We start from the raw sequence: 23,072 nt of genomic DNA, 5'->3' as shown, positions 1-23,072 counted from the left end.
CTTGGGCTTATTGTTTTTGCTGGACCCCAGTGTATCGTGATTTATGTTAGATATAAAAAAGATATGTGAAGTAAAATTGAGGACTCTAATTAATCCACGCGTGCGCGACTAAATTCGAACAAAATAAAGCTCAGTGTGATCACGATGTGATCGAGAGGTCAATAAACGAGACCTGTATGGAAGGCTCTGCTATATATTTTTATCCGCAAAATTATTCTATCAGACATATGCGGTTAAATAGAGAACCGGCCCAATCATAACAAAAGCAGTGTGTGTGTTGTTGGGTAGTTGGCGCAATATCATAGTAAATAAAACAGCGCAAGGACAGAAACAAGTCGAATACACCAAAATGGTTACAGTCGTTGAAAAAGAAAAAAAATATTTGAGCATTTAAGAAACCTTTTTTTTTTCGAGAGTTTTTCAGCCAGTTAATTTAACAAACTATGGAGGTGGTCCTATGCGCTTTGCAATACAACGCGAGTCTCACGTGATATTGACCGGTTTTGGGATAAGAGAAACTGACAAGAAACTTTTAATGCGCTCTCAAATTCAACACTTTTTGGAAGAAAGTCACATTTGATCTATAGTTGACGTGCTTACTGTACGTGGCCTCGAATTCGTTGAAATCGAACTTCTTTTGCAACGGTAAATAACCTGTTCAGCCGAAAGAATGCTGAAACATATTTAACCGTCGAAAAGGGTTGCTTCGTGGTAGTGTACATTATAGTAGTTCCCCTTTGGGTCAAAGCAAGTCGCGCAAACTCCCAGCAATTTGCTGGTTAAAGTGAAATCTACTGGACTCAGCGCCGTGAATAGCAATGCAAGACAATGTTTTTGAAGTAAATTCTTACACCGTTTTAAGCGTTTTTATGTCTTATTTATATAATTTTAAGTACACAAAATTGATCACGTATAAATACAGAAGTGACATACTTCGATCAAATGTTTATTCGAGAAATCTTTATTTTTTCGGTTTTCTGGCCAGAGTCTATAAGCTGCAAAAAGAAATAAAAAACGGAAAGCGAAAAAAATTTACACATAACTGCCTCGGTTTTTATGTATTCCAGTAGCTTCCTTCAGGAAGGCGGTACTTTACTGACCCACCGATGTTGCTGAATGTGTCAGGAAATATTCCAATGCAAAAGTGCAAGCCAGGGGATCCAACGCATCAAATACCGGAGGGGAAATGATACCGTTTCGTTGTAACTTGATGTTGCTGAAACGAGAAAAAGAATATATGTATATATTAACCGATGTGGTACAGTAATAATAGCAGTTAAACTGCGGTAACCTATTACGAAAATACACTATATAAGTAAAAAAATCTAAACATAGCCGAACAAGCATTATAAAACTTCATTCAGGATCAATCATTTGTAATGCAGGATTCTGAAGGCGTTCCTTGTTATTTCGATCGACAAACTCACAAACTTTTAAGGAGCTGTCAAAATGCATTAGATACTGCTCAACTTTCTGGTGGTTGAGAGTGATATGAAACCGTTAGCGTTTCTACTACGAAGTTTAACAGTTCAACTCTACAACATCTCTGCATTGTGAAAACGGCGATGAGGCATGGCCTAAAGAATCAATAAAAATATTACAAATGGTGAGATTAAATGCACTCTTTTGTCTATATTGCTAGCACTCTAAAAGGGTTTCGCATTTACGGATAGCACAAATAGACAAAATATAGAAGCCTGCAGATACGCAGGGCCTGCGACAAGTGCCTTAAAACACAAGCGACGGTTGAAAACGTTTCAACAAAAAAAAAATAATAAGACAAAGGCAGGAGAGTAATGCTTTCACTATAGTCTGGGACAGCTTAAAGAAACGAAGGGGAGACGGGGGGGGGGGGGGGGGGGGTTATAGTTAAGGTTTCATGTTTCGGTATTTACGGGTAGCCGCCGAGAATCAACCTCTGATGCGTTTTTCTCGGAATTAGTGAAAAATACGAAGCTAAAGATTAAAGCCGTCGTGTATTAAAAAAAAAAAAAAAAAACGAAGAAAAAAATTTTCTAGCTTTACAGGAAGCAATTTTCTATACTACTTTTTTTTTCTTTTTTATCCTTTGGTCCAGAACACGGTCACCTTGAACTCTCCTTGTGAATGTTCCTTTTTATCGGAACCTCAATCCTTGCCCCATTCCCTTCTATCATCTTTACCACCATTATTGGAGGGAATATTAAACATCTAATATTATATATTACAATATATTTTTATTAATAAATACACAGTCACTTTACAAAACAAGCCCGATACATACCGATTTCCCTCCGGATTTCAAATGCGACACCGGTAAACACCGATTCAAAGTAAAATCAAATAAATACCGATCAATAACCCCCGAATTCGAAGAAACATAAATACCGAAAACACGGAACCCTTTTTGTAATGTTCATACTCTTGTTTTGTGATGCGCTCTTCGGCGTTCTTTTCGGCGAATGGCTCAATAGCATTCAATACGGCGCGTCTTAAGGACGCTCGAAATACGCCACATCATGGGTTTCCCAAGCTGTTCATTATTGCAGTAGTGTAGTGACAGACAGCGTAAGAGGCGCCTGGAGTGAAGTTAAAAGGAATGAATTCCAGCCAAAGGGCCCTCAAAAAGTACAACCCAGCATTTAGAAACGCGTCCAATTTCTTCATCAAGGGCGTCCAAAATCACTAAGACGCAGCTGATTTTTTTTTTCTTTTTTTTAATCCAGTTTGCTCATCGATATACTTTTTTCTCTTCTTTTCCGCATGTGTTTATTTGGCAGCTTTGCTTGCCAGGTGATGTAGGCCCTGGGTGTACACGGTTGGCAAGGCACGCAAACACGTATTCATGTTGCCCGGTGTATGCTAAATGCGCCATGACTCCAGTGAAAGCATTTTCCGGATTTGTGGATCCACGTCAAGCACGCCCGTGTTCGCAAAGTTAATTCGATAGCCAAGGTCATCGCAGTATTCGGCAACGGCACTGCGCTCACGATCAAATATTCGCACGTCGTTCATTTGTTCACGAAGTCGCTCAGGAAAGATCTTCGTTTTGCCGATGTCGGAGACATGACACTCCGCGCATAGGTAGACCACGCCTCGATCTCTTTTCTTTGGAAGCAGGTCGTTTGGCCGTGGCATGGATCGGCCCAGTGTGGACACTGGCTTGTGTTCTACCTGAGCATCCACAAGTCGTTACTTTCAATGGCTTGGACCTCAAGCCCATGGGCTGTCGTTCTTTTCTTTTACAACTTTATTGTTATAGGCAACCATGCAGATCTTTGTCAAATATCTTTACATTCCACGCATTAAGGGGCTTCTTTATGTTTATGATTTTTGCCTCGTCATTTGGTTTCAGGCGTGCCTCGTCATTTGCTGCAGTGCAGTAATAAGATAAGTGGGACTAAAAGTACGTCCTGCGGTCCTTACGCTGACACTGATTATAACTGCAATAAAACAAAGCCTTTCTTGGAGGCAAAAAGAAAAATGTTTCGAACAGAATTTTTTTAAGAACAAATGCTCCACACCCATTAATGCGCGCACCGAGCTACCACGTACTTAAGTATCTGAAGCTGCCTGGTGAGCTCTATGTGAAACTAAGTAAGGAGATTAAATGAGAGCCGGCAGGGTTGCAAATAGAGCGGCTAAGTGTAACGTAAGAAAAATCAGGCTGTTCAAACTGAAAAGTTTTGGCCTAAAAAAAGGTGGCAAGTGGCGGTCATTCACACCACACTTTGAGGTTTTCATGGCGATGCCAGTCGTTAACCATCAGAAACAAGGTAAGAGTAGCTTTAAGCGCTGAAAGTTGGTTTGATTGCTGCTGTGAACCCGAAAAACCGCAAGATGTGGGAAGAAGGATGGACGGCAGCTGATGGATGCTGGGACCTCGTTTTCAGTAAAAATAATAAAAGGAAGACGTTTACAATTCTCTGTAATGATAAATAAGAGCGCAGCTCTTGAGGAGGAGGAGGGGAGAGTATGCCCCTCCTTTCCTTCCGTACCCTTACCTTTTTCACTCCTGCTTCCTTCGCGTTTAGCGAGAAATTTTCGTAAATTTCCCGCTAAATGTTGCCAACGCTTTCACTGCTCAATTTAGCGGGGAACTATTCGGGCTAAACTTAGCAGGAAATTTAGCGAAAATGCTCCCGCTAAATTTGGAGGAAAATTTAGCGAAAAATTTTGCACTAAATTCTGCGTGAAAGTTTAGCAAATATTCTCACACTAAATTTAGCCGGGAAACTGAATTGGTGTCAAGGTTACGTGACTTCAATTTCCCCACTACATTTAGCGGGGAAACTGTGACTTCCCATAATGAACGCGAGCGGTTACGCCGACGCCGCTCATTCCGGAAAAGGGCGCCTAAGAGCTGCGCCCTAAAATGTTTAGTGAGATTTTAGTTATTAAAGACCAAAATGAGGCGTATTTTCTGATTGGTGAGTGTTCATAATGCAACCGAATGGAGAGTAAGGCCTGCCATTTTTACAGTTTAATGCTGGTTAGCTATTCCTTTGTGTTTAATACGCAGTAGGTGTGTAGCCTTTGAAAATACCAAACTTTCAAAGGTGCCTTGCCGGAGCGTGCAGCAGGTAGCCTCGCCTTTCGCCTCATCAAATTGCAAAAAACCAATCCCGTACTTCGTTTCAGATTATGTGGTGCATGAATGGGCGGTACCATACTGCGGACTTCCTATTCAAGGCGGCCAACCGCTTCGGTATGTTTTATTCCGAGGAAGAAATCAAAACTCTAGTCAAAATATTTGTTCACGACATTGCCTTCCAGTATCTAAATCGCACTGAACTCAGCCATTTTATGCCAACCAATCTTTGATTATGTTAGTAAACAATTCCCCCCCCCCCCCCCCCGAAAAAAAAAAGACAGAGCTTATATCGGCTAAAATGTAACGCGTCGCAAGCATATAAAAATTAACAAAGTAAAAGAGTACGTTTCACTTCCTGCTTTATATGGCAGAGCGCCTTGCGCTATCATTTATCAATAAAGAGCTGTGCTACACGAGAAGAACGTTTATAAGGCAGTTAGGAGGGTGCTCGACAGTAACATAAGTTATCCAAATGGTCCATTATTTGGCCTCGGTAATGAATAAAGATGGTCAAGCTGATGTTCTTTTCTTAGATTTAGCGAAGGCGTTCAACAGAGCTTTAGATCACAAGTTAATGCACAAGCTGCAGCAGGCATTGGATAATGATTTCTTGCTGATCTCTTAGACTCTTACCTTACCAACCGTGAACGGTTCGTGTCTCTGGTAAAGAAGAATTTATTGAGTTACCTTTTTTTTATATATCTGTAGTGCACCAGGGTTCTTTATTCAGACAACTGCATTTTTTATTAATGATCTGATGGTATGTAAACCCTCAATACAATGTCGATTTTTCGCAGATAGGTGTACACTGTTTTCTAAAATAGATTGCTTTTTTTATCAACAATGTTTAGATGATAGCCTTCAAATAATATTTTTGTGGTGTCAACATGGTAAATGGACTTTAAGGTTAAGAGATGCATGCAAATGACAATAACGCTGAAGAGAGTACCATTTTCCCCTACATTATCAGCTCCAATATTATAGCAGTTGTCAATGAATACAATGATACAGGTGTTACAATCACCTCTAATTTAAGCTGGACTTTTCACATTCTCGAGGTTATTGCCGAAGCGCCTAGAAAGCATGTGGTCGCTACGAAGACTGTGCTCCTCAAACTAGGCTAAAGGCGTACAAATCTCTAATCCGTCCTTTGGTAGAATAAGCGAACACCCTAGCGACCCTAATTTACAATCTTATTTAGGTCAGTTAGAGGGGGTTAAAATTGGCATAGTGTCACTTTTAATTTTTATAGCGAAGAATCGTCTTTCACCTTTGTATGCTGCGTCTCCAGTGCATGATTTGTATGTTGAAGGAAAGTAAATAGCCTAACATTTTTACATAGCATAATACATAAAAAAAATCGTTTAAAGCTTGATGTCTATTTTGAGTCTAACGTAAGCCGTGACAAAAGAAGGATGTATAAAAAACTGATTCGTGAATTTCGTTTAAGAAAAGAGATTTAAAAAAAACATGTCCGCGTATTGTTTGGAGAGTGGAACGAGCTGCCCTACAGCGTGACGGTTATTGCTCTTGTGCTACATGTTTTAGTGAAATTGATACTTCTCTTCGTTTGAATGGACGTAAAGAACTGAACTGGTTATCGTAAAACTGAATGTTTAGGCGTGTTGATTTGGTTTACTGACTTTATGTTGTGTTAACTAGACCATGTGTTGGCATTCAAAATTTGACCGGCAGTTTCTTCAAAATACGTAAATAAACAAATAAAAAAATTATAACAATGATTATTCCTCATCTTTAGCATAATTTTCTCGTTCCGTATGTATTTTTCAATAAATGCAGCTATTACGGTTTCATCCATGATTCAAAGCGTATTTAGCAGAAAGATGTAATGATGTTATTTTTTGCTGTTTAACTGCCCAGAATTGTTGCAATCGCATGCAAGCTCAAAGCGAAGCAGCGAGTCGTCATGACCGGTTCTCGTACTCACCACGTCGAGAGTTCTCTACACTCCCCGAACCTCCGACGCGGCAGGAGTCGAATCCTCACCAGGGTCGGCTTGCTTTCGCGTGATCCTCCGGCTAATTGTCCTCGTCCGGTTGTAAGCCCCCGGAACGCTGATGATGCACTGGAACTCCGTCGATCCTTGGCGAGGAGGTAGACGCGGGATGTCGAAACGGGCAGTTGCTCGGACGTCGTAGAAGGCGTCGTCCGAAGACGGGCTGACGTACGTCTCTACGGGGGATAGCTGGGTGGTGTGGTTGTCGAGTCCGATGCTCCAGAGAATCCGGAAGGTCACCTCCGGAGCCGGGACAGCATGCTGTGCCGTGCACTCGACGCCACCGACTGTCTCGTTTACTTCGGGACTTATGATGCTGAACGTTACGTTCTGAGGAGGAGCTGAAACACATGTTCGGAAGAAAACTTAAAACAGTTTCCACATCAGTGAGGGCTTAATCGTGAGCTTTACTATATACTAGGCTAAAAGTTACGAACTCCCTTTCTTTGAAAGCAACGCTGTTTATGACTAGGGTTCCGTGACCTTTTGGTGTGCAGTGACTAACCCTATACGCTCGCACCACCGCACGCGCAGGCCTTCCCCGTATGAAACATCCAAAGGAAATAACCAAAACAAAACGTTGACGAACGCGCGTGCGGGATGCAATTGTTTTAGGCTTTTGTTTTCGAACAGTTACTGCTCCAGACGCCGGTACGTGTGGCGTATGTAACACCACTCCCGGCATGCTCCATTGGGTAATTTAGAATAGTTTTTTTTCAATAGATGATTTATCAATAGGAACCATCTTCTAGAGCACCAGACTCTCAGGTAGATAATGAAGTTTCCTCAAATATATCCCGCTGTGCGACCCGCGTCGCCCGTGTCTACGCTGCCATCGCCCTCTCTTTATTGTCGTTCCAAGCGCTTTTGTGCCTATTTTCCTGTCCTTCGGCTCTCCCAGGATGGCAGTCTCGTTGCACCTGTCTACTTTCCGCCGAGTGGCGGAACGTTTGGGGGTGTCTATTGTCGGTGACAGGTCAAGAACGAAGTGGAAGCTCCTCCCACCCCTTTCCACTTCTGCCGAGCGAACGGTGCAAAGGAGGTCACCCCCTCTCCACCGTTCGTTCCACTAGAGTGGACAGGTGTAGAAAGAGCTTCCACTTCCTTCTTGACCTGTCACCGACGATAGTTTTTTCCGGCTCCTTGGTGCGGGTTTGTGTCATGTTCTAAACAACCTCGCTGGTCATCCACCTTCAAAGAGTGGAATGGCTCATGATCTTTAACATCTTCTTCGTTTTGACTACAAGGAAACATGCCTCCAGAGTTATTTATTTTTAGGTGTTTTATGATTCGTGCGTTAGCCATTTCGTGGAAAAACACTTAGTGGAAAGGAGTCCACCAAGAGTATGTTTACGTATATACTCACTGTCCCTAACAGTGGCCTGAAAGCTGGGGGGATAAAAATGCCCCCCCCCCTCCCCCCCGCATCTACCGATTGTGTTCATACCTCTGGCCCATCATTAAAGCAGTTGCTACTGCACAATGGTCTAATATTAGAAACTGAACAAACAACCGCCAAAAGTTAAATAACCAACGCGAGATTTTGGCATACCCAAGCAAGATTCTACAGTAATCAACTTAAATTTACAATTAGTTCAATACGTTGGTGGTTTATGACGCTCAAGGGTCATATCTAATGAGGCTTGTTTGTAAATGAGCTACCGCGTCTCAAATATGTTACATATCGAAGTTACGCGCAAAAACTAAGGTAGATAGAGGCGTCTTTTTTATTCAAAAATCCAGAAAAACGTTCTGACTGTAAACGATCGTCCCCAATAGAACACTAAACATTTACTTATGATATCACGCCGTTCATAGCTACATCAGTAGTTTTAGTCGAGTTGTTCAAGTCATATTGCGATGCCATATTATTAGCCAAGAATCCTTCCTATGATGCACGTTTTTCTCGTCTCCTGTCTAGCGGATATACCTCTACGAGTGTTTGACATTTATCGCGAGTATTATGTATAGCTTAATTATTTACTATTGATTAAAATTTTGGTGAGGGACGTACTTAGTAAATTGGTGAGGGTATCGAGCAAATGTTCTCAACTGGCCTTAAAGTTTATATTTGACTGCATTTTAAGGACGTCACATATTGAAAAACAAAACTGAAGCCTACTTCCCGAAAATGCGATGAGCAGGATAATTCACTTCCCCTTTGTAATTTCAGAAATAATAATGAACTGTACCTTTAATTTGCTACTTCGAAAAGGCTGCTTTGCTTAAGTGACGCGTCTGGTTGCAAGTTAGAAAGAGTTCAGCTCCTCAGGGGCTCTGAAATCTCAGTATATAATTTTCAGCTTACGGTTGTCAAGTTATTGTTTTTAAGAAGCAGTCATCCATTGTTCCTGGCAAACAGTGTTATTTATTTGTGTATTTATTTTGAAAAGTTGTTGCGAAGGAGTGTGTAAATGAGGAAAATGCTATTATTCCTGGGACCTCCATCAGTTGGCTAACTATCACTCCATCAGATCGCCAAGTAGCGACTTGCCCTTCACTCTTCGCCTACACCTCTACTGGCTTCCCCTTTTCCCTAACCCTGAAAGAAACAAAACACTAACTGGTTGGTGAAGGCGCAAAACATTTTCCTGCCTCCTGCGGATATCCTGGAACCTAGCAGTGGCCTAACCCGAGAAGAGGCACAATGCCAGGCGAAATAAGCGACACGAGATACCAACACATCGTCCAACGTATCGCCCACTCTGTGACTCTGAAACACTGTTAGCGGGACCCGCGTGCCTTGTCCGGAAGTGGAAATGAGGACCTAGAGTCTTGCTGTAAGAATTATGAACCAGTTAACAACCGCAACAGAGACGGCTCTTTAATACTGTAATGCCCAACAACATTTCTCGAAAGCATAAAATTCTGCGATTTAAAATCCTAATAGACTGAGAGTAAAATAATGCATTCCAATGTTTGTTTCTTTTTGTGAAATGTATTTATTATCATACAAATTGGTGATGTATCATATATGATACAGTACGCATTAAGTACGCTGAAAACATGAAGTTACACTAACAGTGGTATGCGCTGAAACGATTGCCTTCCTTCGTGTTGCAGAGGTGTACCAAGCACTTTGTGCATCGGGTGAATGAAAAATGGTTGATTGATGTACTGCAGTGCCTGCAGCACTGCCTTGCTGCTTTCCACCCAGGGAATTGGCCGACAATGTCTCTTCTAACGTATTCCTGCCGAGCAGGGACGAGTCTTGTCTTCTTTTGTGGGGGAGTTGTGCCGTTCTCTAGACGCCCTCTGGCGACTTTGTTGCATTTAACATGTGCATCAGCAACCGCCGCTTGGAACTTACGCAGCTTCATGTGATGCCTCTTGAGTTGTGTGCCATACCGTACGGTAGAAAACGTAAAGGTACCAACGTCTGGATTTTACTTTGTACTTGCACATCTGGACGAGGTAGTTATGCAAGTCCACACAACCCATATACGAGTTGTAAGTTGCTACAATGCGCGGTTACGGCACATGAATGTGAGTTTTTGAAGTCTTGTCATACCGTCTGACAGATCTGATGGGCGCATCTCCAACACAGTTTGACGGAAGGGTGATAGTACGGTTATCGAACCATCGCACCAAGCAGGGAGTTTCATCTGAGTTCACTCTAACGTCATGAGCACCTCTGCCAGTGGTTTTCACCTCTTTCTCAAAAGCCAATCGGCAGCCTCGTAATCGGTTTTGACGAAGGGTTCCCACAAACCCAATGCCTCTTGTCCTCAAGGCAGCTGCAAGAGGTATGGATGCAAAAATATTATTTGCCTGTCTTGACATTTTTTTTTCTAGTTGGAAGGGATGCACACATGTCCACCACGGTGTCCCCACCAAGTTGATACGTGTTCTTTATGCCACTTTTTTCCTTTGTACACATTGAAACAGTACAGTATTCCACAAGCTCTGGCCCTTCCCCAAAGCTTGGTGCCCCAAGGCACAGGCTCCTTTGGCATGTATAGCTTTACAGATGTGCGCCCTGTGAAACTGATCATTATCTCATCGACAGAATTAAATTCTCCAGGTTCAATGGTACTGAAACTTCTTTCACTGCTTGAATCCATGGCCGTATTTCCCAGGCTTTGTCTTTCCTCAGTTCTTCTGTCGCTTCCAAATGTTTGGTGGAGTGAAGATTTCTGACGATGGCTTCAAAGCGGTTGCGGCTCGTGCCATCAGCAATTTTGCAGCACCTTGACTCTGACTCCCAGTAGTATCTTACTGACGGTGCATCCATCAGCCCAATGTGGACTTACATGCCTATTACTTGCTCCTGTTTTTCCCTACTGACGGTGATCGAAGCTCTCATTTCTGGTGGCTGTACGTGTTCGTTTGTTCGGCAACAATTTTCATCATCTCTCTCGTAATGAACTGACTAAAGTACACTAAGGGACTGTTCATGTCTTCAGGCACAGTAAACTCTTCAGTGAAAGGAAGGTCTCGGTTGTTGTACAGGAATTTCCTCACACTCCCGTCGTCTCGAGTCGACATCTGGGCAGCAAGAGAGTCCCCGTCACCTTCAGGTTCTTCATCTTGATCAGATACTTCAGCGTCCTGGTCGTTCGAGTTCGCCAGTTCCTGAGCATGACGAATGCTCAAGACCTCGTCGATAAATTTATCACCGCTGCTATCATCGACATCAATGACCTCGCCATTAACGAGGCATTTCAAGATGTTCCTGGCTGTTGTCTTGGCTGATAATACAATGAAAAATTTAGTTAGACTATAATAACTATAGGAACGCCTGTTTTTGTACATTACTGTATCACACGTGCTACAAAGCATTTTAGTTACACTAAATGCCCAGAGTATCGTACGTGATACGGAGATTTGCTACCACTCGTGAACGACGGCAAAACACATTGGCTGAAGTTAAAACACTATGCTAGGCAAAGTACAATATTTACCAGGCGCATTCTGTAGCATAGCAGGTACAAAAACGTACCCAGACGTTCTGTTTGAGGTCTGCAAAAAGTGCGAGCCAGAATACTCGACGTGCTTGGTTGACCAGGCTCCATTTTCAAAATGCGTCGATCCCCCAAGCGGCGGTTAGGCGAACTTTCGAAATCGAAAAAATATTTTCGGGGATGTAGCGTGATATATGCTGGCGTGTTGAGCTCTAAAAGGCTGCCTTACGTAGCGTATCACACCTGATACTTGGGGCATTACAGGGTTAAAATTAAGTAACCTTTCTTTGCGTTTTTTTTCATGAAAACCACCGCTATCCGTTGCCTAGGTAATAACAAGGACACTATTATCTTCTGGGATGAATTCCAGGTGCCGTACTCCAATACGCCTCGCAAGTGGGCTCATTTTCGTCTTCTGCGCATGAGAAAGGAAGTAGCGGTGACGCCAGAACGCCGAGGCCTGATTGGCTGATCGCGACCCCCTATTGAGCGTCGTCTGCTCCTTTGCAACGTCGTCTGCTCGCAACATCGTCTGCGTCTGTCTTACCTTTCCTGCGACTTTCGGAGCGAACTCGACTTCGCCTTTAAGCGAGGGCAGACGAAATAACTCGAGCGGTACGTTGTTTTCGTCTAACAACTAGCAGACGCGCATCAAGGAGGGAAGTCAAAGGACTCACTGGCGAGGTGTCCCGGGGCGCCGAGGTTTGTTTGCTTAGTGTCCGCAAGTTCCCTCCCAAATACTTTTTACCTTCATTCGTGTGCGGCGAGACCCCTCACTCTTTAACGGCGCCGGCGGGTTGGCGCAGTTAACGTCGTCTGCTTTACGTCTAGCGATGGCTGCTTTACCTTTCCTGCGTCTGTCGGAGATTCGCCGCTTTTTCACCGGCGAGAGTCACCGTTGCCTCGGGAAAGAAGGAGATAACAAGAGGAAGAAATTGACCTCTTAATCTAAAATTGAGGTCAGCGATCAAAGTATAACACGGGAAGGGTTCACAAAGGTCGCGCGGGCATATTCCATTCAGCACGTCAGCCGGTCGTGGGCAGACGGTCGCCGAGTCGCGGAGTGCCTGCTAGGCCTAACTGCCCAGCTCGTTTGGTCGCGTTCGGTGGAATCGTTGCCGTTGGAGCTTTTCCCCGGTGTCTGTGGATCCAGCGTTCTTGTTCGTCGTGCTCTGTTTCAAGTAATTTTTACTTTTTTTTTGCTGCTTGAAGTCAGGACGCGTGAGAAGCTCACGTAGAAAAATAAACGTCCGTGGGTCGTCGCGACCGCGACGCTGTCGGCCATGCTGACTTGATCGTAAGAAGTGCGTAAGACAGCTTCGGAGCTGTCGTAGGATTTCGCCGTAACCTGCGCAAAACTTACGAAAATTTCGTTTCGTGAATACGAATTTGTTCTTAAGTTTTGTCTTACGCACATTTTTGGCGTAAGATCGTTTCGTGAATCTGGCCTCTGCACTTCCGAAAGTCGCAGGAAACGTAAGACAGACGCAGACGACGTTGCGGGCAGACGACGTTGCGAGCAGACGACGTTGCAAAGGAGCAGACGACGCTCAGGTAGGGGGGCTCGATCAGCCAATCAGAGTTCGGCGTTCTGACGTCACCGCTACCCCCTGCGCAAGGAGCAGACGAACTTGACCTCCGCATGCGTTTGGTGAACCCGAACATTGGAATGAGTAGGCCAGGACCCAGTTGCTCCAATGCTACCAAACGCGGGCTTTTAGGTTAGTCGTATATTTAAGCGTCCCTCCTATGAGCTCCTTTCAATCGTGGCACCCAAGTCGTTTGCAACCGTCAAAATACTTGTCGCAGAGTAGGACGTCCGAAGATGTTGACGGCAAAGCATTTATAAAACGTCCTTTGAACCGCCTTTCCGATGTAGCCGACATAATTTTATAGACACCTGTTTAACTAGTCTCATATCTGCCACCGTATCCTGGGGACTGCGAGTTATTAAGGTACCGCTACAGACATTTTGTGATCATCTTTCAGAACCCTGGGGATCGAGAAACCTACCTAAGAACAATCCAGAACAAGATGTTAGTGTTCCTTTAGCGGCAATACCACCCGCTTAGGCACCAGCGGAACCGGCGCCCACGAACGTCTCCCTCCGCGCAAACCAGATGTCACCGATAAACCTCTGAGACTAGGGATGAATGATTTAATATGGTGATAGTTTTGCGGAAAGGCGGTTCAAGGACAACTAGCTTCCTCCTCATCGACTTCTTCCTTTAGAACAGTGCCTATACGTTAGAGGCATTAGGCAACGTAGATTCGAGGGTGAAGTCCCTCTTCTAATAAACGAAGAGTCATTACAAAACATAAATAAGGAGGAGGCTTAGGGAAAGAAGTAGGAGGAGGTTAATGATGTGATTTTAGCTTCTATACTTCGCTTCTCTCTAAGTCCACCGCAGCCTATGCTACGAACTAATGAAACTAGTCAAGCAACGCTGAGAGTACATCTAAACAGCTCTCATCGTCGTTGTGAGCTATCTACCGACTAAACAAGTCACGCAGAGTAAATGGGCTGCTATCTCGCGCTCATTTTATGCCTGTTTGATGGAGTCAGTGATAGACCCCAATGACAAAAAACGTCGTGACGAAGTTCTTTTTTTTTTTTTTTTTTTTTTGCGGCGTGATTTATTTTAACCGATCGTGGCGTCAGATGCGTTCGGACCTAAAGGGGCACTTGAGTGATTTTTCGCACATTGTTTTGGTTAACATAATGGTGCGATAGACCTTGAGTTGATAAAAAAAAAACGCCCTTGCAGTTCTAGATGGCAAGATGTCTTAGTAAACAAAGCGCAACAACATAACGCGGATAACAATTTTTTTTTTGGTGGGGGGGGGGGGGGGGGGGGGAGGGGGGATCCTCGGTTCCCGGCCACCGAGATAAAATTTGACCTATGAAAATAGCTAGTTGTGTCGGGATTCTGAATGTTACTGTTATAACTGTTTTAAAAGCGTTGTAATATATTTTTTTTTAAGTAACGTGAAATCTTTAGGTGTAGAATACATAATACAACAATTATTGTTGAAAAGCGACGTCCGACAGCGCCTTTTGGTTTCTGCCCAAAGACGTAGAAATGAGTTCCGCGTCCGGATCTTTGAATATTGTTTTGGTAGAAAAATTCGCTGCCCATAAACATATTTTTTTTTAAATTCTTTGAGCCTGTAGATTGAGTTATCTCCATAAATAGATGATCTGAAAATCTACTTGAGTACCCCTTTAAAGATAACAAGAATTTTAGTAGCAGTCAGTAATGCCAGAATTTTGTAGCTGTTGTCGTCAGCGGTTGGGAGTAAAGTAGTAGTAGTAGCTTGATTGCCGTTAGTGGTTAGTGGTAGTTAGTAGTATACACTAGTAGGGTTTGGTTGTGATAGTAGTAACATCATAGTAGCAGTCAATAGTGAGTAGTTTAGAGTCATGCTAGTAGCAGTGGCAGTAGTCATTGGATTAGTGGTGGTGGTGTTAATTAGTATAGAAAGTAAATTGTTTGGGGAGCTAGATCAGTCTTGCTCTTGTTTTTTGGGTTAATATTATTCTATATTATTTTTGTGCATTTATCATTTGAACAACTGTGTGCACCAACTTGAAGTAAATGAAGCTATCGACGTTTTTACTGACACAACTGCATACTCCCAAGAAGAACACAATCATGAGTACCGTATCCTTCAGAGAAATTAAAAAAAAAAAGCTACACGCGTGAGTTGGTAGTGTTGGTACTTTGCGAGTGTTTGTGCTTTAGCCACGGAAGCACTCAAGTAATTTCGGGAGGCGCATTCTAAATTACAGATTTTGTACTCATACATCTGGCTGTGGTCCAAGTGAGGAAAAATCAAAGTGCATGGTCTATATCCGATGAAGCCATGCAGCCACCGAGGAGCTTTTGCCTTGCGTGATAAATCGTTTTGATATTTTGTTGTCATCTTAGCGCCGATCATTAGCTCCCAATTTTTTTCTCCGGCCTCAGCCTGGAGCATGTTGTACTGCTTGTCGGGGGGCTTATAGCATTGCCCTTTTAAAGTATTTGAGCGAGTGTCTCGGCTTTTAGTTGATCGCAAGAAAGCATACACGATATCTCAAAAACAAACTAAACTTTAAAAAAAAATCTGTTGGTAGAGAAAAATATTTTGCAAATGGCATGTAGCTGATAGGTATATCATATTAAAAAAAACGCATCCCCACGTAGTTACTGATGTTGATAGGGGCGAAGCTCTGGTGGTGCTTGTCTGCGTAGACGCTGAGCCGCAGCATGCCTAGCCTTTCGTTCGTTTTCATCCATATCACGCTGCGGCCAAATGCTCAAATGCGTATATAACCACGTTCCATACCACACATTCTCTTTCTCACATGGATGGAAACGAACGAAACACTCGGCATACTGCGGCTCACCGTCTACGCAGACGAGCACCACTAGAGCTTCGTCCCAATCAACATAATTCACCACGTGGAGATGCGGTTTTTTTTTTTTGCTTTTTGTTTTTTGCTTTTTGCTTTACACGAGCACGGGAGCACGTCCTCACGTGCTCGAGAGCACGAGTACCCGACGCCGGACATCGGACGGACGTACGGACATGGCTAGCCCCCCAAGCAGCTTCGCCCCTAAAAACTAATTTCAGGCAAGAATAGTATTTGTCGGGCTTGCGGGCGTCCGATTCTATAGAAGAATTACTCGAAAGTATAAAAAGAACTCTCTTTTTCTATCTGCAAATATCTCGTGATACACCTTAAACCGTCTTGCATTTGAAGTACATTACCGTACTGAGGAAAGCCTCCTGTAAGAGAATTAAACTTTTGAAATATATAATCGATATTTTTGCTAAACGTGGGCTAGGTACTGCCTTCTTGAAGTAGCTGACATAGGTCTTATGGGTACAATTTTACGAAATACTTGAGACTTGCTGTGTACCAATTAATAAACATTATTGAGGATACAAAAAGTACCAGTGATTATGACAGTGTGCCAACCATTAAACAACATTCGCCGGCTCATATGAACTTATTGTTTATGACGCACAGAAAGCCAAGGGGAACCAACGATATACCTACACTCAGATCGAAAGTGCGGCATTGGTCCAAATGATAATAATAAATTTCAAATCTTTAGGTAACTTATATGGTATAAAAAAATTTCACATTATTGGAATTTACAAGCAAAAGTTCCTGCTCTAGTATAGTTCAAGATTGTCGGGGGTGCTTAAAAATACACTTCTAACCAAATAAAAAAAAAAAAAGATTAATAGCAAATTCTAGGGAAGCATTGTCTAACGCAATACGCACTCACCATACACGGTCATGTTGCCAGAGCGGGATTCCTGGCCTACCAAAGAAGACACCTGGCACGTGTATATTCCGCTCAACTCCGTCGTAGGTCGCATGATCTTAAGTGCTCTGAACTTGTTTAGGTCAGTCCCATTAGGCACGCTGAAGAACAGGTCAAGTCTGTTGCGAAGTTTGGGCCCCACGTGACGCCCCACCGAGATCTCCGGAATCCACTGGTACAGGGGAACCGGGTCGTCGTCCAGGAACCACTTGACCACGAGGCCCTGGCGATCGGTGGGGTCGCTGTCGAGCTCGTACTCGCAGTCCAACACGACCGACTCCGTCCCGTTCTTTACGAAAGTGGGCACACTCAGTCTGGTGATCCTGATGCTTCTCGCAGGACCTGCGTTCAAATAGCGTTCTGTCTAGACACGAATGGCCTCAGCTCTTCGAAATATTTATTTTTTTATTAGTGTGACATTTTGAATTAAAACTAGCCAACCTTTTCTCTTCAGTGTGGTGGTGCTACGAGAGTAAAAACAAAGAGCACGAAACAAAACTTGGATATAGTTTTTTTGGAATTACAGCATAATTGTATGGGAAATCTCAAACTTTCATTGTTTTGAATATGTGTGACAAATTATAATAAGCCTCTATATTTTCCAGGAGTACACAGTGGAATGTGTCCATAGAACTTTCCTCGGATCAACAGTCATAAAAAATTCAAATTGCTATTTTTTAAATGAGGTTGTAACCACAGGAATCAGTTTGTACATAATATTGCTAACTTTTAAGTATTTCAGATATAATAAGAAATAGTTAATTTCTCAGTTTCGGCACAATACAAGATTCAAAACAAAAGATTAGCGTGAAAGTTGCACTATATAGTATTAAAAAAATGTTTTTTTTATAATTTATTTGTCCCTATCCAGTCGCTGCAGAACACTGTAGTTTACCATGTCTCAATTAGTATTTTGTTTTCAATAAAACTTATAAGGAACCGCTGAAGCCTAGAAACAGTAGAATCGTCCTTCCTATTATTACGCTGTCATTTAAACTTGGCGTAGATATGAAATTATGCAATAGTCCCAACGGACAGATATATATCCTATTCTGATGTTCAAAGCATATGGGAGACGTCACAAACTTAGAGTTTTATTTAAATAAACTATAAGTAAAAACCGTTACTGTGGCATTGAGCATCAAAGAGATAAGATTAAATAGAAATAAGAACAAGCTAAAGGAGCCAAATTAGTAATTTGTAAGATTGTTGAAATACGATCACCACTAGGAGAGCTGTTCGATTTGTTTTTCGATGAACGAAACAGGTAAATTAACAAAGCTTTTTCTATGCGAAGTATAAAACCAAAATGATCCTAACGTATTCAGGAAATACACCAAATCAACACCCGCCAACATGAAAAAAAAAAAGAAATTGTTGGAAACACCGGAACAGAACCACGCGAATCTGATGTAGCTCGATTGGGGCAAAATAATACACTGCATTATACGCCTGGGACGAATTATTCCCTACTGCCAGAGCCCTTCATTACACTACTGGTTAGGAATGATCTCCGTAACGCTGTGAGAGCTTAATACACTACCACTCTCGTTGCTAGCATCGACAGGCTGGCAAAGACCGCCAATTCAGCCTACACCACTTGGAGTCGGGCAATCGATAAGTGGTACAGGTATCTCAAACCCACTCCGAACAAGACGCAAATAGACCGCGGTGACGCGTCATCGCACTGACAGCGTTTATCGTTATTGCAAGCGTCTTTCGCTGTGTCCACTCAGACAGAGAATTCAACTTCCATTTCTACAACTCTCCAATGTATTTTTTTTTTTACATCTTTGCGAACAATAAATTCTTTATACCGTTGTCGCTGTCATGTTTTAGCACCAGCAGCAATACCATCAAGCTCAGGCACTGCGAATCCTTTCCTCTCTCTTTTATGCTCGCAAAAACGCCGTTTGTTGTGAAAACAAAGCAAAAAAAAATCTGATCCCTAGTTTTTGTTGTTAGAGATGAATAATATGTGACCGGTGCTTGCATACCGTAATGAAATTCTAGCGTATAAAAATGTCGGTACAGAATAAACTGTTTTCTGAAAACCTAGTGTAATCGCGAATTTAGAGTGGCTCAGTGAACCTGGGGTGGCCAAACAAAAACGCCACCTTCGAGACTGTGGCGCTGCGGGTGGTAGTTTGTGGCCCCCTGTGTTGGCGGAAAATTTGTGAGCAGTATTTTATTGAAGGAGTCTGATATTACCGTATAAAGAGGCACTTCGTTCTATTTCCTTCGCCTAACACCTGAAATGTGTTCAGGGCTCTATTCAAAACAATTGTTTTCGAGGTACCCAAGCAGCACAATTCACCGGCTCAAGCTTGAGCCTGCTTGGGCAGCCGGGGAAAGTTTCCCTGGCCCAAGCACCGTTTTGCTCCAAGGGGCAAGCTAGCCCCAGCCTGGCTAGCCGGCCCGGCAGTTCAGTGGGGGTTCCTTGTACAGCCAAGCTTGGCTAAACGGTGTAAAACAAGCGTGGGCCAGGCTGGCAGTTCAGTGGTCAGCCAAGCCTGGCAAAACGGTCTAAATGCATCCTGGGCCACACTGGCAGTTCAGTGGTCAGTCAAGCTTGGCAAAACGGTGTAAATGCAGTGTGGGCCAGGGTGGGAGTTCTCTGGTCATTCAATCTTGGCTATACGGGGAATTTACAGACTTCTCCCAAGGAAGTCTATGTTGTCATTCAAAGGATGTTTTTTGTGGTATATGATATAGTCAAACATCTCCAGTTTTTGGTGCTGTGTGCAGAAAAAAACTGGTTGCTACCTTGTTCCGGATTTAGTGACCCACGATTAATGGAGCTGCTAAAGTAATTTTCTCAGAATACTTAAACAATAAAATGAAAGTTGAAAACATGCGCGAGCTGCTGTATTTATTGTGCAGTTGGCATGCAAATGAAGCTGCAAAATCAAGTCAAGTTTGGTACAGTGGTTTTTTATTTCATGTTCAGTACATGGTGCTAGCTTATGCCCGAGTTCCACTACAGCGACAAACAGAAACAAATGACGACAAGTCTCAAACCCGAGTCTTTCCCGATTTGACAGGCTTTGTAGAATAAAGGAGGCTATGCTTAAACACAAGCATCATGCACGCGAGGGTATCTTTGGCAGACTTAGAATCACTCATGCTTATTTCACGAGCACCGAACGAATAAACGCCGCCTGCCAAAAGTACCACCACGGGCATGCTAAATGGGTTGGAGGCTTGTAGCTGTCGTTTGTTTCTGTTTGTCGCTCTCGTGTCCCACTAGAGCGACAAAGGTTGGTTGCTGGTCGAGTATCTGGTGCCTGGCAACTGCGCTTCAGAGCTAGTAGGTGGCTCTGCCGATTCGAGTACTAATGACAGCAGTTGTACACAGTTCACCCATGGCCACTTCATGGCTGTGACGTAGAGCTGGATAGCAGCACCTGGAGAAGGAACAAGATAACCAGTGATGCATGTTTAGTAAATATGTTTCACATGAACTATAAATCATGCTCCTAATTAAATTATAACAGCAGAAAGGCCACCCAAAAGGTCTTGGTGGTATCTTCAGTCTCCTTCAATATAAAAGACGTACTAAAAGCGCGTGGCCGAGATGACCGTGGTCGGGGGCGCTATGTGCGCTCCACGAGATTCTGTTCTGCCTCGAGGAAAGGACGCTCACTCGGGGCTGAACTGGTCCTGAACTTGCGGACAGTTTTTGATTTAGGTTTAGACTAAGAGCGTGCTTTATCGGCATTGCGCCCACAGATATGATCATGGAGGCTCGAAGTAAGCATGCTCATTATTGTTTTTGTTATCAGTTGTTTCTGGTGTAAAATTTGAAAACAGGCACAAATATTAATGTTGCACCTGAGTCTCATATTTGAAAAATAAAATGTCTTGATGAGCGGATTTATTAATCAGAAGGATGGCATGGACCATGCACTTTAGAAGTGAAAATAATTGCCTTGACTCGGGCCAGTTTCTCTCGGACAGCCATTTCAGAATTAGTGGCTGTGACATAATGTGAATGAACTGCTCTCCACCGTGAACCCAAAAACTGATAAGTGTGCATTGCACTTTAGCTGAACACTAAGTGAGTTCCCCCTTGGGTAGGTTGGGATCTCCCAGAGCACACCAGTCACTGCCTCGGCCAGGCGCTCCCACTGGGTCTTTCATACTGCAGGAGAATACATAACGCAGGAACTACAGAACTTGACAGTGACAAACATGATTTCTTTCCATTTGTAGAATACTACTGTCAGTAAATGCAAAATAAAAGCCAGTTAGAGCACCTCAATGTGAACACCACATATAACATACAGTACTGTGGAAGGTTGCTCAGATCGTTTGAAAGCAGACTTTGAATTGCCGCAAGGGAATTCTTGATTCTCTTGATAGTAAAACCAAGCCATAAGTACAACTTCACTGTAAAGACAATGTTTTCTATCTGCTTTTCTTTAAATGCATAGAAGTACTTTTTGGTATTTATGTTACCTAGCTACCTCTAAAAAGACGAAGGACCAGTAAAAGGAAACACAGACAGAGTTACGTACAAAACGAGCATGTTGGTAACAGTAACTAAACACGAGGAAGACACAGAGAAAGGGGGGGACAGACGGACAACTTCGTTGTCCGTCCCCCCTTTCTTTGCATCTTCCTCATGTTTAATCACAAACACAGCGCTGTCTTTCCTTTTACTCGTCAATCTTTTTTGCGCTGTTTTAACCCATTCAATATGACCACCAATCAACTCGCCCAACTTTACACCTTGCTACCTCTAAGGTTGCAATATAAAGTGGTCTCAACTTCCACTGACAGCCCTGAAGCTATAAACCCACAAAAAACCAAATTCCCTAGAAATTAAAACGACACAAAAGAAAATCAGATCAGAAAAACATTCAGTCTGACTTGATTATATTGAATCAATAAATACAATGAATGTGAGCAATATTTTTGTGAAATTGTATTATAAACTTTCAATGTAAAATGGGATGAGAGTCCCACTAAAGCAACCAAGAGGAACAACAACCGACCCCGACACGACTTAAATACATTCAGCATGCACACGAAGATACCTTTGGCAGGCTTCCCATTTTTCGAGGCTCATGAAAAAAGCACAAGTTATTGCAAGCCTGCCAAAAGATATCTTGGTATGCATGCTGCACGGTCTTGGGGCTTAAGATGGCAAGTTGGCTATTCATCACTGAATAATATGCCAAAAAAACACAGACACAACAAAGGAAGATCTGGACAGAACACTGCATAACCTTCAACTGAATGGTTCGTATAAAAAAACAGAAATACATATAGACCCTTTCAGGCAACATTTCATGGGTGCGCCGCCGCCACCTTGACGTCACGTGACCCTGCCGCCACAGCCGACCTTCAGTTTCTCGCAGTTCTCCGCGTTGTGTGCTGCACCGGCCACCACCGGAGCTTTGTTCTCGAGTTCTTTTACGTTCTGCGTTGAAATCGTGTGTTTGCTTTAGGTCCTTTCAATATTTCGGGCTTTCATTTAATCATTTGATACCGACATTTGAACATCGCTCTTGTATTTTCTTATTTATGGAATGGAATCGGACAGCGAATGGATCGACGATACAAGATTATGGCCTAGGCTTCAGAGACCATTAAGTTCATCACATTTTGTTTTTATCGTTAATAAGGGCAGTCAACACCATTGCGACACATAAAAATTTCAACTGACGCTGTAAGGCTATCGCAGTCGTGCTTCTTGCTGCATGTGCGAACTTTAGACATTGTTTCTGTAAGTAAAAGCCGAACCGCATGTAAGTGCTCAAGCGAGCGGCGAGACGAGCAACGGCGACAACAATGAGAGTCAGCGACGAAGATTTCTCGCTGTCGCCCGTTGCATCGCTCGGTTTTTGGATTTCTAGAAAACGTCGCTCGTCGTTTTGGTCGCTTGCGTGCGGTTTGCCTCGTCGCGCGACTGATCGAGCGAAAGCGAAGCGAGTCGCTTGTCTCGCTGCTCCCCAAATCGCTTTCATGCGGTTTTCTAGAAATCAAAAAGCCGAGCGCCGCGACGGGTGGCAGTGAGAAACTTTCGTTGCTGACTCGTCGTTGTCTCTCGTCTTGCTTGCTAAAGAGCTTACATGCGGTCCGGCTTTTATCTACGGAAACAATGTCTAAAAGCGCGCACATGCACCGAGAAGCACGACTGCGATAGCCTCACTGCCAAAAATTTGGGGGTTTTGCGTGCCAAACCAACGACGGGCATCTGGAGATAGCCTCACTGCGTCAGTTGATATTTTCATATGTCGCAATGG

The 23,072-nt window shown here is 43.2% G+C and overlaps 1 protein-coding gene across 1 annotated transcript; it reads right to left on the bottom strand.

Moving 5' to 3' along the window:
* Positions 1–925: 925 nt before the first annotated feature.
* LOC120845324 lies at positions 926–19,541 on the bottom strand. Its single transcript, XM_040217165.2, has 4 exons — positions 19,475–19,541; positions 16,780–17,160; positions 6,581–6,931; positions 926–1,216 (listed from the first exon to the last, which is right to left on the bottom strand). The coding sequence occupies exons 1-4, from the start codon at positions 19,539–19,541 to the stop codon at positions 1,122–1,124; spliced, it is 894 nt and encodes a 297-aa protein (XP_040073099.1). The 3' UTR covers positions 926–1,121.
* Between the last annotated feature and the right edge of the window lie 3,531 nt (positions 19,542–23,072).

The sequence above is a fragment of the Ixodes scapularis genome, unplaced genomic scaffold, assembly GCF_016920785.2.
Source record: "Ixodes scapularis isolate PalLabHiFi unplaced genomic scaffold, ASM1692078v2 PGA_scaffold0__279_contigs__length_252992795, whole genome shotgun sequence".
Lineage (NCBI taxonomy): Eukaryota > Metazoa > Arthropoda > Arachnida > Ixodida > Ixodidae > Ixodes > Ixodes scapularis.
Note: the sequence above shows the minus strand (reverse complement) of the source record. Positions and strands in the feature narration are given on the sequence as shown.

Bases quoted from the DNA above. Each gene is read 5' to 3' on its own strand.
- LOC120845324 (XM_040217165.2), bottom strand. From the start codon at position 19,541: ATGTTTGACTATATCATATACCACAAAAAACATCCTTTGAATGACAAC. The intron at 17,161-19,474 runs GTCTGTAAATTC...ATTTGAACGCAG, and splicing joins CATAGACTTCCTTGGGAGAA to GTCCTGCGAGAAGCATCAGG. The intron at 1,217-6,580 runs GTGAGGATTCGA...TTCTCGTTTCAG, and splicing joins GCGAAAGCAAGCCGACCCTG to CAACATCAAGTTACAACGAA.